The 15,141-nt window shown below is 32.8% G+C and overlaps 1 protein-coding gene across 1 annotated transcript in view; it reads left to right on the top strand.

Annotated features, from left to right (window-relative positions):
* The window catches only part of LOC149798451 (uncharacterized), a 29,854-nt gene extending 18,700 nt beyond the window's left edge, over positions 1-11,154 (top strand). Inside the window, exons 8-12 of the mRNA XM_089960607.1 lie at positions 6,903-7,017; positions 7,478-7,557; positions 8,031-8,188; positions 8,849-8,912; positions 10,612-11,154. Of these exons, the coding sequence (XP_089816733.1) occupies positions 6,903-7,017; positions 7,478-7,557; positions 8,031-8,188; positions 8,849-8,911 (416 nt within the window). The 3' untranslated portion in view covers position 8,912; positions 10,612-11,154. The remainder of the gene's footprint in view (positions 1-6,902; positions 7,018-7,477; positions 7,558-8,030; positions 8,189-8,848; positions 8,913-10,611) is intronic.
* Positions 11,155-15,141: the final 3,987 nt, after the last annotated feature.

The following is a 15,141-nucleotide window of genomic DNA, read 5'->3' as shown; positions in this document are numbered from 1 at the left end:
AATGAATTCCATTAGCATTGAATATTCTAACGTACCAATAATATTGAATGTCCTGATGTACGATTTTTCTTGATTGTCTTGATGTAACAATAATCTTGAATGTCCATGAATGAAATCACAAAGTTCCAAAATTATGGGCACCGCTCCGGTGGGCTAGTAGTTAGGGCGTCCGCCCCAGATGCGAGAGGTCGTGGGTTCGAACCCCGGCCGAGTTATACCAAAGACTTCTAAAAATGGTACTAACAGCTGCCTCGCTTGGCTCTCAGCATTAAGAGGTTATTGTTAGGACTGGTTGGCCTGGTGTCAGGACAGTGTGACTGAGTGGAACATCATGCTACATGTCTGCGGCATGATGCCTCAGTGCTAGACATCACTTTAAAACTGTCACTCTGCAGACATCGTAGCGATATGACTGGAAAATTGTGAAAGCTACGTTAAAAGATCTAAGTAAATCTAAACCTAAAACATGGTGTTAATCCAGCCAATGAGCACTTAATAATTTCAATAAAGATTTTAAAAAAATCTTCTTAACTTATATCTGAGTACACCGATAAATTTCCTTCACAGATTCTCAAAGACGGACATAAAACATGAATTAATAATTTGTTTATCAACCCCATATGTACAAATCCCCACTTGACCTACGACGCAATAGATTTTCTAGAAAACCCAACTTTCCCATAGAAAATTCCACCATATCTTCAACTCAAATTCTAGTAAATATATTGTTTACTGCTTAAATCCGGACAAAGGTTATGGAGGAAGGAATTCCGATTATAACCCTCAGCTGCGATCATGACGAAAGTCAAGCATACAGTATAAATGAATAATACATGACAATACATATCAATCAAAATTGCTTCTATGCATAGAATAAGATTTAGGATCGGTTACTCATTTACGAGAGTCCCAGAGGCAGCATATAATTATCTCCTCTGTGAATTTCCAACATTCAGTTTTTGGTACTGTATTGTTCAGTGTGTCCAAATATCCAAGTAATTCCTTTGTTAACGAAAACTCATCCTTCTGTACAGACTTGAATTGTACTTTTTGGCATTTGTTATCCGACATGGTTGGAGCTGCTGAAACGCTAACAGATGCAACGTGCTAGGGAGGAAGACCAACTTATCGTGTCATTTATCGTTAGACTATTGTGATTTTAGGTGTAATATACAATCGGACTTAAGTAAAGAAACCAATATACCTAACAACCAATGGACAATATATGATTGTGTAAGTAACCTGTACAAAGCCTTCATTAGTTTCTAGAAGTCGTTGTTAGTATTATATACTGTGCAGAAAATACATTCATACTAAAGTGATCGTAAGAAGAACATGTTGCCCTTATTCTAACTAAAGAAAATTTTCAAATTTCTTTTTTATAAATTCACATTTTGGTGACTTACCTTTTAATCATGTACCGAGTAACTGATAAAGCACATATATAAATGCATACATATATAATGTGACAGGACAGACACGTCATGAAATAATAAGATGAACATTGTTTCTTTGAGTTCAAGTAAAGACGCTATAATGGCGATTATTATTATTATTATTATAAATCGATGTTCTTAAAATCAGCTTCAAACATTAAAATCTGCTTGCTCTTATTGTCCACTTTCAATCCGAATTTTACTGTACGAAAACCAGAGATTATGAAGTGACAGAATTAGAAATATAGTTCAGGCACAATAAATTACCTTGATTAGCCACTACATATGAATCCTCACAAAAGCATGCAATGCACATATCTAATTCCAATCTTCGTTCACATGTTAATACACATTAAATCCATTGAAATGCAGTCTATTACAATATACAATCTGCTAGACCATACCCGCGTACCGCAGTATCCGCTTCGAAGGGAACGTTTGATAAAATAATTATGATTGTAACTACTGAATCAATTAATATGTTATAATGTGGTCACACCTACATAGTTAACTTCAAACCAATATCACTTTCAATGGCCTCTCTTTCATGGTCAGATAAGTCGCTTAATTGCGTACAACGTTTTAATTAAAGGTTCGATTAGAATCGAATAAACACATTCATTCTTTCTTCAAAATGCACAAGTCAGCAAGGATTTTCTATGTAGGTTAGTAGGCGTTTGCAAGTAAGCTAAACAAATACCTGATATTTGTAAGTAAAGCATGATATGTACGTAACAGTGACATTTAGCAGCAAGAGAGTAGTAGTAATAGCGATGCATTTAATGGTACGTTTAAGAGTTTAAATCGTAAAGAGCACCCAAATAATTTACAACAAACACACAATTTCAGGACAGTCACCAAAAGACGAAATAAAGGTCAAAGCGGCCACCTTTTACAACAAGTTTGTAGTAGCGATTCAACGCATCGCATCGCCATTTGCATAGATCATAAGTATGACAGTAAGCAAAAAGCATGGCAAAACTTTGTGGACATGACGTAAATATGGACCATAAATGACACCAGTCACAAATTAAAATTGAATCATGATAGACTTTATTATTGCAAGATGCAGTGCTAAAAGAGTTGCACATCCTAATCATTTCGACAACTCTAACACGAAAGTGCTAACTCGAACCCAAAGCTCGACCTTACTCAACAAAACTTACAATATGTGCCGTAGTAATATACTAGTGAAATGTGGGAGTAACGTGTCAAAATGCATTCGATTACAAAGTTTCATGACTCTGGAATATATACATAGCATAAGAACTAAACGCAAATATGTAACCTAAGCCAGTAAAGTGTGAAATAGAATGTAACCTAAGCCAGTAAAATGTGAAATATAATGTAACCTAAGCCAGTAAAATGTGAAATATAATATAACCTAAGCCAGTAAAGTGTGAAATATAATGTAACCTAAGCCAGTAAAATGTGAAATATAATGTAACCTAAGCCAGTAAAATGTGAAATATAATATAACCTAAGCCAGTAAAGTGTGAAATATAATGTAACCTAAGCCAGTAAAATGTGAAATATAATGTAACCTAAGCCAGTAAAATGTGAAATATAATATAACCTAAGCCAGTAAAATGTGAAATATAATGTAACCTAAGCCAGTAAAATGTGAAATATAATATAACCTAAGCCAGTAAAGTGTGAAATATAATGTAACCTAAGGCAGCAAAATGTGAAATATAATGTAACCTAAGCCAGTAAAATGTGAAATATAATGTAACCTAAGCCAGTAAAATGTGAAATATAATGTCTCCTTTTCACAATTTGCGCGGATAGTACGATTAAAGATGTACATAATCAGGTTTGTTGAGTCCAGCATGAGTAGTTTGAACCCTAAATTAGAAAATAGACGTAAAGGGTGAAATATGGGTTATAGTGACCTACATGATGCTCATCAAGATGCATTACACCATGTTCCGTATTTAGAGATAGATATGTGTATCAGAATTTAATCCAAAACTGACCATTTTAGTGGCGGATTCCACCGTGCATTTTAAAACAAGGCAGTATTTTCTAAACATGAGAGGGATTTAATAAAAATATAGAAGTAGGGTTTGAAAATATTTTTTCTTGCGTTTGCGTGACTTTCGACAAATTAGGTTCTAAAACACAGCGAACCTTTATTTTTCCGGTCTTGACACCGAATATATGAATATCTGTGTGTCTCATAAAAGCCTAATGCATTATAAAATGAATGCAAACACTTGAACTAAGGCAGACAGCTGTGACATGTAAGTTACAGTGGTCTCTTTAGTGTATGGATATAGTGTGTATATAATCATCTGCATATAATCATCTGATTTAATGCTTCTAGTAAGAATAAAGCTGTAAAATAAGCGTAAAACACAAATATTAACCTAACTCAGTGAAAGTTAGTGATCTACGTTTTTATGAATATATAACATCCGTCTATATGCATTCCGTCATAAAGTTAATGATTATAGTTATACTAGTATGTATACAGGTTATTTAAATTTGTTTCGCCATGATCTAAATTCAAACTTTGACCAAAGCCAGTAAAATCTGACACTTTTTTCATTGTGATTTTCTTTATTTGTAAGGGTGTGATGCACGTATACGACAGCTTAATTTCATGATTCTAGCATGAACAGAGCATGAGAAATAAATCTAAAGCTGGAACCAATGCTGGTGAAGCGTGTGGGATATATCATAGAGACCTGCTTTTATGATGATATTCTAGCATGCATCAGTATGCACAACCTCTTTTAATTTTTTTATTCCAGTACTATAACAGCGTGTACGCAGTATGCAAATTAAGAAGTTAATCGCACAAACTTAACTGGTGTGGAGGACAGTAACATTATTTGTATTGGAAATAAAACATGCATAGATTTCAAACAACGCCAACAATAAGATCCAAATAGTGATTTTTATACTAGTAAAATCTACAAAGGATGGTCTGAAGTGGAAAAAAGAAGGATAATACGACTTCCAAATATTTCTTAAACCAATACTATACATGGTTTATCTGTTTTATAAAATGCTGTTTGTTCGCTATACATTCTTCTACAACAGTGTCTATCATCCGTACACTGCCTATGTGTATTCCTGAGCTAAATTCCGAACAAGTTTGAATAGTAAAATCATTTGAAAACCTGAATTAACTGAGTATTTCTTCTGTAGGATTCCAGATCAATGTTTTCCATATCTACAAATATCGAATGTAATAACATTTAAATCTTGTAGCCTTTAAAACTTGTTTCAGAATAGGAGATAGCTGACCAATATGTACATATCACATATCATACTTCTGTTCGTGTGAGTTCGAGTCTCAGCTGGACACAATGTGTGAAAGTTCGTTAGTAGCTTCCCATGGTCGGTCGTACTTCCATGGAACTTCTCGTGTTCTTTACCCACCAGATATACTGGCCGCCATGTATTGCCTAACACGTGCTGTAAAATGATACTAAACCCCGCAAAACCAAACTGAACAAATTAATATATTTATTATAGACTTATGTGTCAAATTTAGAGACTGATATTTATCCACAGAGGCAGCTACACCAAGAAAAAAGAATTATAAATAAATGCATTTCTTAACTATTCACTATTGATTTCTCCTTTTGACACAGTATATCACTTGATATAGTATGTACGTGATGTAAATAAGTTTCGAAAGTACAAATTAGTATACCGTACAAATAAAGTTTGTAGAAGTAAATAACCCTTTTGACGTTTCTTAATATAGATCATACTCGACTGATTGCTTTTTATTTAATCAAATTGAGAAAAATATTTTAATTCAGTAATAAGGCTCTAATACTAGCAAGGCACCTGTTAATACCGCGTCCCTAGGTTTTTAAAAATTGTATTCTAAAGATTACTATAAGTCAAGAGAACACAATCAGGAGATGGGTTTAATTTCATTTATATATTTTACATTTCCCTTTCTGGGATAGATAGATAAATAGATAGATAGATAGATAGATAGGGGTGAGTGCGTGAATGTATTGTAACCGGAAATAAAGAAATAAAGAACATTGATAACAGAAGCTATGTGTTAAATGTCATAAAACAGAATACAATTTTGTACTGGTTCTTGTAGATTCACAAAAGTCAGAAACTTCCAATCATGATACACATCATTTATGTCTGAATAGTAGTGTTTACGACGATGTTTTGGGGGTGATATCGTGCGATACACGCATGTCATATATATATATATATATATATATATATATATATATATATATATATATATATATATATATATATATATATATATATGTGTGTGTGTGTGTGTATATATATATATATATATATATATATATATTCTGTTTTTTGGTATGGAAAATAAATAACTGGTACACTATTAACAGCTTTAAAATGTTCTTTGTCAAAAATTATTTTACTACATTGTTACAAGTTCCTTGATTTTCATGAAATTAAAACCTACATTGAAAAGAGATCGTCGTGTTAGTACCTTTTACGTACATACTAATTAAAGTCCATTCTTAAACCTTAAACAATTATTTAGACCTGCGCTTGAAAACATATAGCTTAAATTATTTTGATCAAATGAATGTTGCCGAAAACACAATCGTGAAATATAAATGTCTTGACTCTCTTGATATCAAGCTTCTCACTAACGTGTTAGAATTAAAGTTTGCAATAAAAAATGAATGACATACTATTTAGGTTCTGTTCTGAATCAATGGATTTTTTGAGCGAAATAATCTTGATATTTCACTGGAGTAAATAAACATAAAATTTCGCAATACCCGTCAACAGACACGTATAAAATTATAACCGTGAAATTCGAAGCTATTTTTAGAAGCTAATCTAGATGAGCGGTAAATATGTGGCTCCCCATTAAGAAAACCCGAGTTCATATCCAACAAATGTGATAATTAACATTAAATTATGAAAGAAACTGATGTTACTTTTAAATATTGTCTATGCGAGTATTTACAACACACAGCAGGACATAATTGGTAAATCGCGCGGGATCCAGTAAGAAGTCAACCACTTAGATCTGATATACAATACATTTTGCTAGCCAATACGTTTGAGCGTAAAACAAAATGATAATTTGCTTGTCACGAGTGAATAACAGACATATTTCATCTCGCGAGTGAAAAGTTTTGACATTCGCGAAAAAGGCTGAGTTGTTCATACCTAAATTAAATATACCCGCTATTCACTCGTTTCAAGGAAATATCCTCTATATCGTGACGTTCATACTGATGTTTTAAACTGTCATCTTGCCCCATGTCTAACTACAATCCACGGACGACAGAACGCATGATACTTTAATGCTTTAAGTAGGCTACGTCTCTGACACCCTTGAACAGTGCTAAATTAGGCATCTATTTGTACCCTTTATTGTACATTACGCCATCCACAGTACTCATGCAAAACTAACATAATAATGTCCAAATCATCTCGAAAACGCCATTTAATTTTGTCAATTATTTTGTTCCGTTTTAGCTATATCCGGGATAGAGAAACCTATAAATGATGGTGTCATTGCTGGAGCTGTAGGTGCTGTTATTGGGGTGATCATTATTATCTTGACCCTTATTGTTGTGGTGAAATTTAGAAGGTTAGGAATGCCACTTTTATGATATATAGAATCTTTGTAATGTCTGTATAATTTAAAGTATAAGTTTGTAGGTAATTATTTTGACACAATCTACGAACCTAATCGAAACCTCTATCAGTTTTGAAGGATGTAATAATTCTGCAATGTCGATTTTGTACCTTTTTCAAATCCTTTTCAGCATAGTGCAGTTGTTTTCAGAAGTATGCATTGCGAAACTAAAATTTATGAAATTTAAGAGCATATTATTTTATTTAATATTTTATAAAGATGCCATTGTAAATCACGCTGTCTTTAAACATAGTGTTATTGCTTAAAACATTTCGTTGAGTTTCATGAATCTGTGTCTTTTCTCGGAACCTGGAGTTTGGGCGAGTTTAAACATTTAATAATGATGAATGTTTGCATGTATTATACTATTCTTTAGATATATTTATCTCTATTTTTCATATTACCGAAAAAGGAATACAACTAAGAAAGAGACTAACGCGAACCATTTGGAAAATAATTATGAAAACATTGATTCAGCAACTTGTAATGAAGGTAGTAACCTTGTTTTAATATCATAGTAAATTCCATCTTTGTATTGTTTTTGTTCTATAATTTAAATAGTAATTTATTGTCTCAGTGTGATCATGTACATTTTTATCTACTTTTTCAAATTTGTGACAAGAACGACTCAGTATAACTATGTTTAATTTTAGATATCAATGAACAACAGTTCGATAATCGCTGTATAATAGTTATATGGTGCTCATTTTCCTTCATTAGTTAAACCTTTCTATTTTGATCTATACACGATAGTAGGTAATGTCTAACATTCCTTGTGGGGGTAGTGAAAGAAATGACGTTATATAATATGTCAATAACTGAAAGAGTTTTCTTCCTTTATTGCCCTTAAAGGCATTTTGATCAGAAATATGAGCAGACATTAAATGCAACCATATCCTTTATTATAAATAATATAAAATAGTTGTTTTGCTCCTTTTCGAAATTATATAAATTATGTCTTTCAGACATACCTGCCCAGAACACTATTGAGACCAACCTAGATAAATCAAAAACATATTATAACATCGAGAAATTGAGGGCAGAAATAAACGAATCGACGAACAGGACAAACTGGAATAGTTTGAATACAGAATCTGATATCAGTTTAAATACCTATTATGAGGTACAGTATGCAATGTTTTATTTACATGTTTTGATTGTTAGAGCTTTGTTTGCTTCTGGTAATCTCCCCATTTATCCTAAACATCAGAGTTAACGATATATATTTTGAAATATATTTAATATCAATTATATGACAGTTGTTTGTTCTAAATATAATCTAGGCACGAACCAACAAGATTGAAGTAAACATTATATATAGTATAACATCAATTAACTCTTTTATTTATGCAAAATGTTCCATTTCCTGACTATGATGGATATAGATTCAGAGACCAAATGCATTGGAATTTTCAGAATAAAAGCTGACCATGGGATAGTATCTTGTTATAAATATATGGCTAATTTCTGCATAAGATATCATTCATTAACCATCCCTGGACATCAGGAAACTAAACTGCGAGTGGTTATAACTGACGTTAATCAAACTGGAGCTTGTCCCATATTTACTAGTGGGTCGTACACTTTAAATTCAGATAGAACAATTCGATTCTTAGAACTTGAATACAATTTTAATGTAATACCACCACGTGATATCGCTGCATTCTTGTCTTAAATTTAGATGCAGACGTAGGTTAAGTTGTAGAAATTAAGGCCAAGTTACAAATAACATTTCTTTAAATATTAATACACGATTAAGAGCTCTTATGGTTACATTTTCCAGAAACTCGGAGGTAGGACGGTATCAGAGGACGCTTCGTATTCTACCATAGAGCACAGATACTAGGGTAAGATATCATTTAGAATTTTTTCCAAGCGCACACGCTTTGAACTTACTGAGTGTGTTTCACAGTCATTTGTATAAGTTTTGAATTTTATTCCATAACACGTACTTTCTTCTTCTGCTCTGCAAATTACTAGCTCAAAGGTGAGTTGCATTTCTTGTGATTGTTTGGATGGAATATATGGCGTTTAAATTTATTTTCATTACGTTAATTCTAGTTTTAGTGCATGCTAGTGTAGCAATTGTCATTGGAATTTCTAATCATATTTAGGTCGAAGCTGAATTATCACAACACTGTACCGTGTTTGCTCTATCCATATGACCCCAAACAACTTGAATTCATTCCCTGTCACATATGCAAACTTGAGGTGAGAAATATGACAAACAAGTTTCCAGACGTATCAACATTCCATACATGTACATATTAAGTAAAGCAAATATTGATAGCAGATACTATATTTTATAATTGGTAGATCAGTTTGCTTTCATACACAATCGAAAAGAAACTATCCTTTGTCTCACATCAAGATCCAGTAAATGTTGGAGACATATTTACACTAATAATAAAACTTAAAAAAGATTGAAATAGTACTGAATCCTACGCTTATGTGTAAATTGTGTTGTATTAGTTGATAGTTGATGCGAGAAGGCTTGCGTCATACAATGCTGGATCGCATTTCAGCAGAGTGATAAATGCAATTATGACGTAAATATCGCGAAAACAATGTCATAAAAAATATTTGATTTAGCGAAACTTCAACAATAATTTAGACTTTTACGGATAGGACATAACGGTAGAATAAAATATTATTGTATGTTTGTTTAGGCGGAGCATTTGGTTATTTACATACACCAATTGATATTTTCTATGACCTATTCGAAATAAACTGATCAAAAGCATTTTTTACATACCTATAAAATAAGCATGGCGCGAGATAATCAAGTGCAACATACTTCTATTTGACATATGCGTGCTATAGGGTCTGAAATGTGGGCTTATGATAACCAGGCTTTGAAAGAATAGGTCATTGTAAAAGCAATAAGAACTCTTATGCACCTGCTCACTGAAATATGGGAATATGATAACCAGGCCTTCAAAGATTAGGTCATTATAACAGCAGTAAGTACTCTTATGCACCTGCACAACATTTCTTAGAGTTTCGTTTATTTGAAATTGAACAAGGAATTAAATATAGTGTAACCAGCAATAATTCTGGACACCTGGTGCTTTTCTGACATAGTTAATATTCCTTGCCATCAGACCTTCATTGCACGTGATAAGCGCAATTTTGTAATGACATTTGGACATTATAAATTGCATTAGATAAAATATATGGATCCCATTTTATCGTTTTTACCCATAAGGCCGTTTATCAGGTAACTGAATATTACAAAGGCAAGAATTGGGCATATAATATGGCTGATTCCCTAGTTTTCCATATTAATGGATTATATACTATTTAAATCCATGTTGTTTCGTTGGTATCAATTTTCAAACCACTGCAAAGATGATATTTTAATCAATATCCCTAAATTCGTTTATTTGACAGAGAATCATGCTGTCTGTATAGAGAAAGCATGTTATCTTATGTATGTGAATTCGTGTTTTATAGAAACCACTTAGTCTACGAAAATTGTTGAACTGTGAATGGAAGTGAATGAAAAGCATTAATAATTACAATTATTTTGTTTTTCTTACGCAGATGACCACGGAAGAAACATTTCTAAGAATACCAATGATGAACAACGAAATTCACTTGAAATTGGGCTGAAGAAAGTAGCGGAAAAGAAAGGAGATTTACTTAAAAGTCTTTTCATGGTCTTAATTCGTACCTTTACAAAGCCACACGTGGAAATAAATCTACATTAACGTCTGATATCACGGCATGTGTATGCAAACTTTTCTCTCGAGTAACGAAAAATGCAGAATCACTACCGCCACTGAAGCAATAACAACACCAACGTTATTGCAATGCAAAATTGTCTTATATGCGATTCGCTAATTTCGTACGCTCGGTATTCTTTTTCTTACGGAACTTATTACTTATTCGAAAAGAGTAGACCATGTCTCGGATTATACCAGATTTAACGCAGTTAAGGAATACATAATTATTGCTGACTGTAGGGAATTTTCAGGCTAGTTATCTGCTTCTTTGCTTAAGAGTAGAGCAAAAAGCATTAACAGCGGAATTCGTGCCTATATATTAGTAACACAAAAACACACACGCGCGTGCACACACACACACACACACATATACATATACATATATATATATATATATACATATATATATATATATATATATATATATATATATATATATATATATATATATATATATATTGTTATGCATATTCAAATTAATTTATATTTTATTTATTTTAATTGTTTGTTAGTTTTCATTTTTTCATTCCATTACATGCTATTGTAATGTAACTTTATAATAAAGTTCAGTTGTTCAGTTCTGACTCAATTTTTATTTTTTTTGACGTAAACAATTTTATAGAGACATTGTATCTAATTCTGGCCTAGTTCCTGATCTTGATTCATATATTAGTGAGAGATATAGTAAGCACCTTTTTTAAAAAATATTTTATTCTTTCTCGGAGTAAGATTAATAAGGTGAAATCGATGCCATACTTGGTGTACGTGACAAATAACATGTAGCCCTTGCTACCAACTCTGGTTTTTCCAGAGGATTGAACCACATTCGGGCTACTGTTTTGCGTTATTGCTACATTTATTTTTGATGTTTTGAGAAATAATCGTTGTTAGTGCCTTATCACTTGAGAAGTTAAAGTATTTTATGTTGTGACCAGTTTTGGGCTAATTATATCATTTTATTTTAAAGAAAAGTGATTCTTTTTACTGGAAATTACAGTGCTTTTAATTAATTCTTGGACAAGGACAGTTATCGAAAGTTACACAGAATTCAAACACTGGAATATTATTTTCTGTGATCCAACACAGAACTGTTGACACATCAGTACGTCGTTGACTAAACCATACGTCATCGCCTTCAATTTTGGATTTCACCGGTATTCAAACTCAGTTTCATTAGGACTTTTTATTACTAGGACTTCTATGTTTTAATTATAGGATTATTCTTGAATTATTTTTCCATTCGATTCGTAGAACTGGAATTTTTTATCTCAGTTTTACCTTGTTTTCTAGGGAAAAAAACTTATTTGTTAAATTTTAAAAAGCTTGTTGTCTTCACTTTTATTATTACGTTGTGTAAGAGCCTAAACAAGTAACAAACGAAATTGGGCGCTCTTCCTTGGGATATATGAATTTTGGCTAAAATATTTCAGGAAACTTTGTTTTTGAAATTTGAATTCCCCTAGTTTTTGAAAAATGGTAAAACTCAAGTATTATTTTACAGTTTATAATTCTTGAGTAAAAACAGCAAGCTTGTTTACTATATCATCACAATTAGATAATTTTTTCAATTCTACCCAGGAGTGGTTATAAATTTTGAAAATGGTAGCATAGTTTAAAAAACTTGGAAGTTTCAGATAGAAAAGAAACAAATGAAAGAAAGATGGAAGTAAGACAAATGCAATTTGAGAAAGAAAACAAGAAAGGCTAATGCAAATGCAAATAGAAAAGGCAGAAAATGAATTTCAAATTAGGTTAAAAGAATTAGAGCTGGCAAAGGGAAAACACTCCCGTACTTTCGATGTTTTCAAAAATATCAGATTAGTACTCCCTTTTCTAGAAAAAGAAGTAGACAAATATTTTCCTTATGTTGAGAAAATTGCTGAAAATTTGAAGTGGCCAAGAGATTACTGGTCTCTATTATCGCAATGTGTACTCATTGGTAAAGCTAGTGATATTTACATTTCACTGTCACTAAAGCAGAGTGCTGACTATGATGTGGTTAAGGACTACATCTTGAAGGGTTATGAGTTAATCCCTAGGGCTGCTCGACAAGGTTTCAGGAATTAAGTAAATCAACTGACCAGACATGTCAAATTTGCATGGGAAAATGGACGATAATTTGATAGGTGGTGCTCTTCTAGAAAGGTTAATAAAGATTACAAAAGTCTCAGCCAACTTGTATTACTTGAAGAGTTCAAGAACTGTGTCCATAGTGACATTAGGATTTATCTTGATGAGTTTAAGGTCGAAACCTTGGAAAATGATGATCGTACCGCTGACGATTATTCCTTAGCTCATAACGTTTATTTTGTAAATATGACTTCAACTCAGCAGCCTTCTGGTAAAAAAGTATTTAAGCATAATACAAGCCCTTCAACATTTCAATGTGGCACAACTGTTAGAAATCAAGCTTCTGATAGGCTTGATCAAAGCTCCTTGTCTCATGTACCTATAGCAACAATAAAGGACACGTTATTTCTGATTGCTACAAATTGAAAAATAAGCATCAGAATCGAGACAGACCTATTCCGAATGCTCTTATTTCTGAGAGGTCAAGGTCACGGTCATGTATTGTAAGCAATACATGCGTTGGGTCTAATAAGCAACAGTCTGGCTTTATTATGGAGAATTGTGAATCATTTATGTCGAAGGGTTCTATATCACTCTTGGATGATTTAGCCAATCCCATCCCTATTAAACTTTTAAGGGACACATGAGCTTCTCAGTGTCTTTTATTGTCAGGTACTTTGCCTTTTTCTGAGCAGTCTTCTTCTAATGAAAGTATTCTTAATCTGGAGACCTCCTTAGGTACCTGCTGGTGATGAGTGGTCCGTGAACTATCAAACTGTAGTTCCAAAATCGTACATACAGGAAATTTGTAGTCTGGCCCATGAAACTCCTTCGGCTGGTCATTTAGGGGTTAATAAGACTTATCACAAGATATTGGCTCACTTTTATTGGCACAAAATTAAAAGTGATGTTTGTAAATACTGCAGACTTTGTCATACCTGTCAAATTGTAGGAAAACCCAATCAGAAGGTACCTAAGGCTCATCTTGAACCTATTCCTCCCTTTTGACGAACCATTTAGAAGAATTATGGTAGATTTTGTTCATCCCTTACCTAAGACTAAGTCAGGTAACCAATACTTGTTGACCATAATGTGTGCAACAACAAATTTCCCATGTGCAATTCCTTTGAGAAATATTAAATCAAGAACAAGCTTTTTTACTATATTTGGTCTTTCCAAATCTGTCAACTCTCATTAAGGATCAACATTTATGTCTGGATTTTTCCAGGTAATTATGTTTGAATTTGTCATTCAGCAAAATAAGTCAAAAGTAAAATTACTGTTCGATAGGACTGCAATGGAGAAAACTTTTTAGTCTGTTAGTGTTCTGTCTCTCTTGCTTGTTCATGAAAATTTTCTTCATATTAGGTATTACGGCTCTTACAAAGTTAACAAGAAAATTGATGAGTTAAATTATAATAATAATACTCATGGGGTGTAAATAAATTAAAAGTGTACCAGTATATTGAGAGAGAAAGCCAGGTTAAACATGCCTTTAATTTATTTGTATCTGTCCCACTCAGTGAAGATTTAAGAGAAAGAATACAATCGAAATATACTGATTTTGGAGTGACAAATCTTCGGAATTCAGAAATTTTGAATCAGTTTGACCAACAACGTTCATTTTTGCAACAACAAAAAAGGAATTAACGTAACAGTTAATATTTAAATATGAGAACTTATTTCCAGATGTTCCTACAAGAAGAAAGAAAATTTTCTGTGATGGTGAAATTGTAATTTCCACACAGGTGAAACAATATCCATACAGGATTAGCCCTCTCAAACAAGAATACTTGAGATAAAAAAATCAGTATTTGCTGGAGAGTGATTTCATAGGGCCCAGTACAAGTGACTGGAGTTCACCATGTATACTTGTTCCGAATCCAGATAAAACTTTCCCTATGTGCACTGATTATAGGAAAGTGAACAGTGTGACTAAAACAGTTTCATTTCCATTACCAAGAATCTATGACTGCATTGAAAAATCGGTAATGCCAAGTATGTCACCAAATTTGACCTTCTGAAAGAATGTTGGCAAATTCCACTGACAGAATGAACAAAGGAAAGTTCGTCATTCGTGACTCCAGATGGACTTTATCAATTTAAAGAGGTGCTGTTTGGGATGAAAGGTTCGCAAAGTACTGTTCAACGTCTAATAAATATGACTACCTATGGTCGGGATAATTGTGATGCTTACATTGATGTTTCATCATCTACAACGACACCTGGAAAGAACATTTAGCCACAATTCGGAAATTCTTTGACAGACTCACTGATG

Source organism: Sinohyriopsis cumingii, chromosome 6 (assembly GCF_028554795.1).
Source record: "Sinohyriopsis cumingii isolate HCF-2022 chromosome 6, ASM2855479v2, whole genome shotgun sequence".
In the NCBI taxonomy this organism is placed as follows: Eukaryota; Metazoa; Mollusca; class Bivalvia; order Unionida; family Unionidae; genus Sinohyriopsis; species Sinohyriopsis cumingii.
Note: the sequence above shows the minus strand (reverse complement) of the source record. Positions and strands in the feature narration are given on the sequence as shown.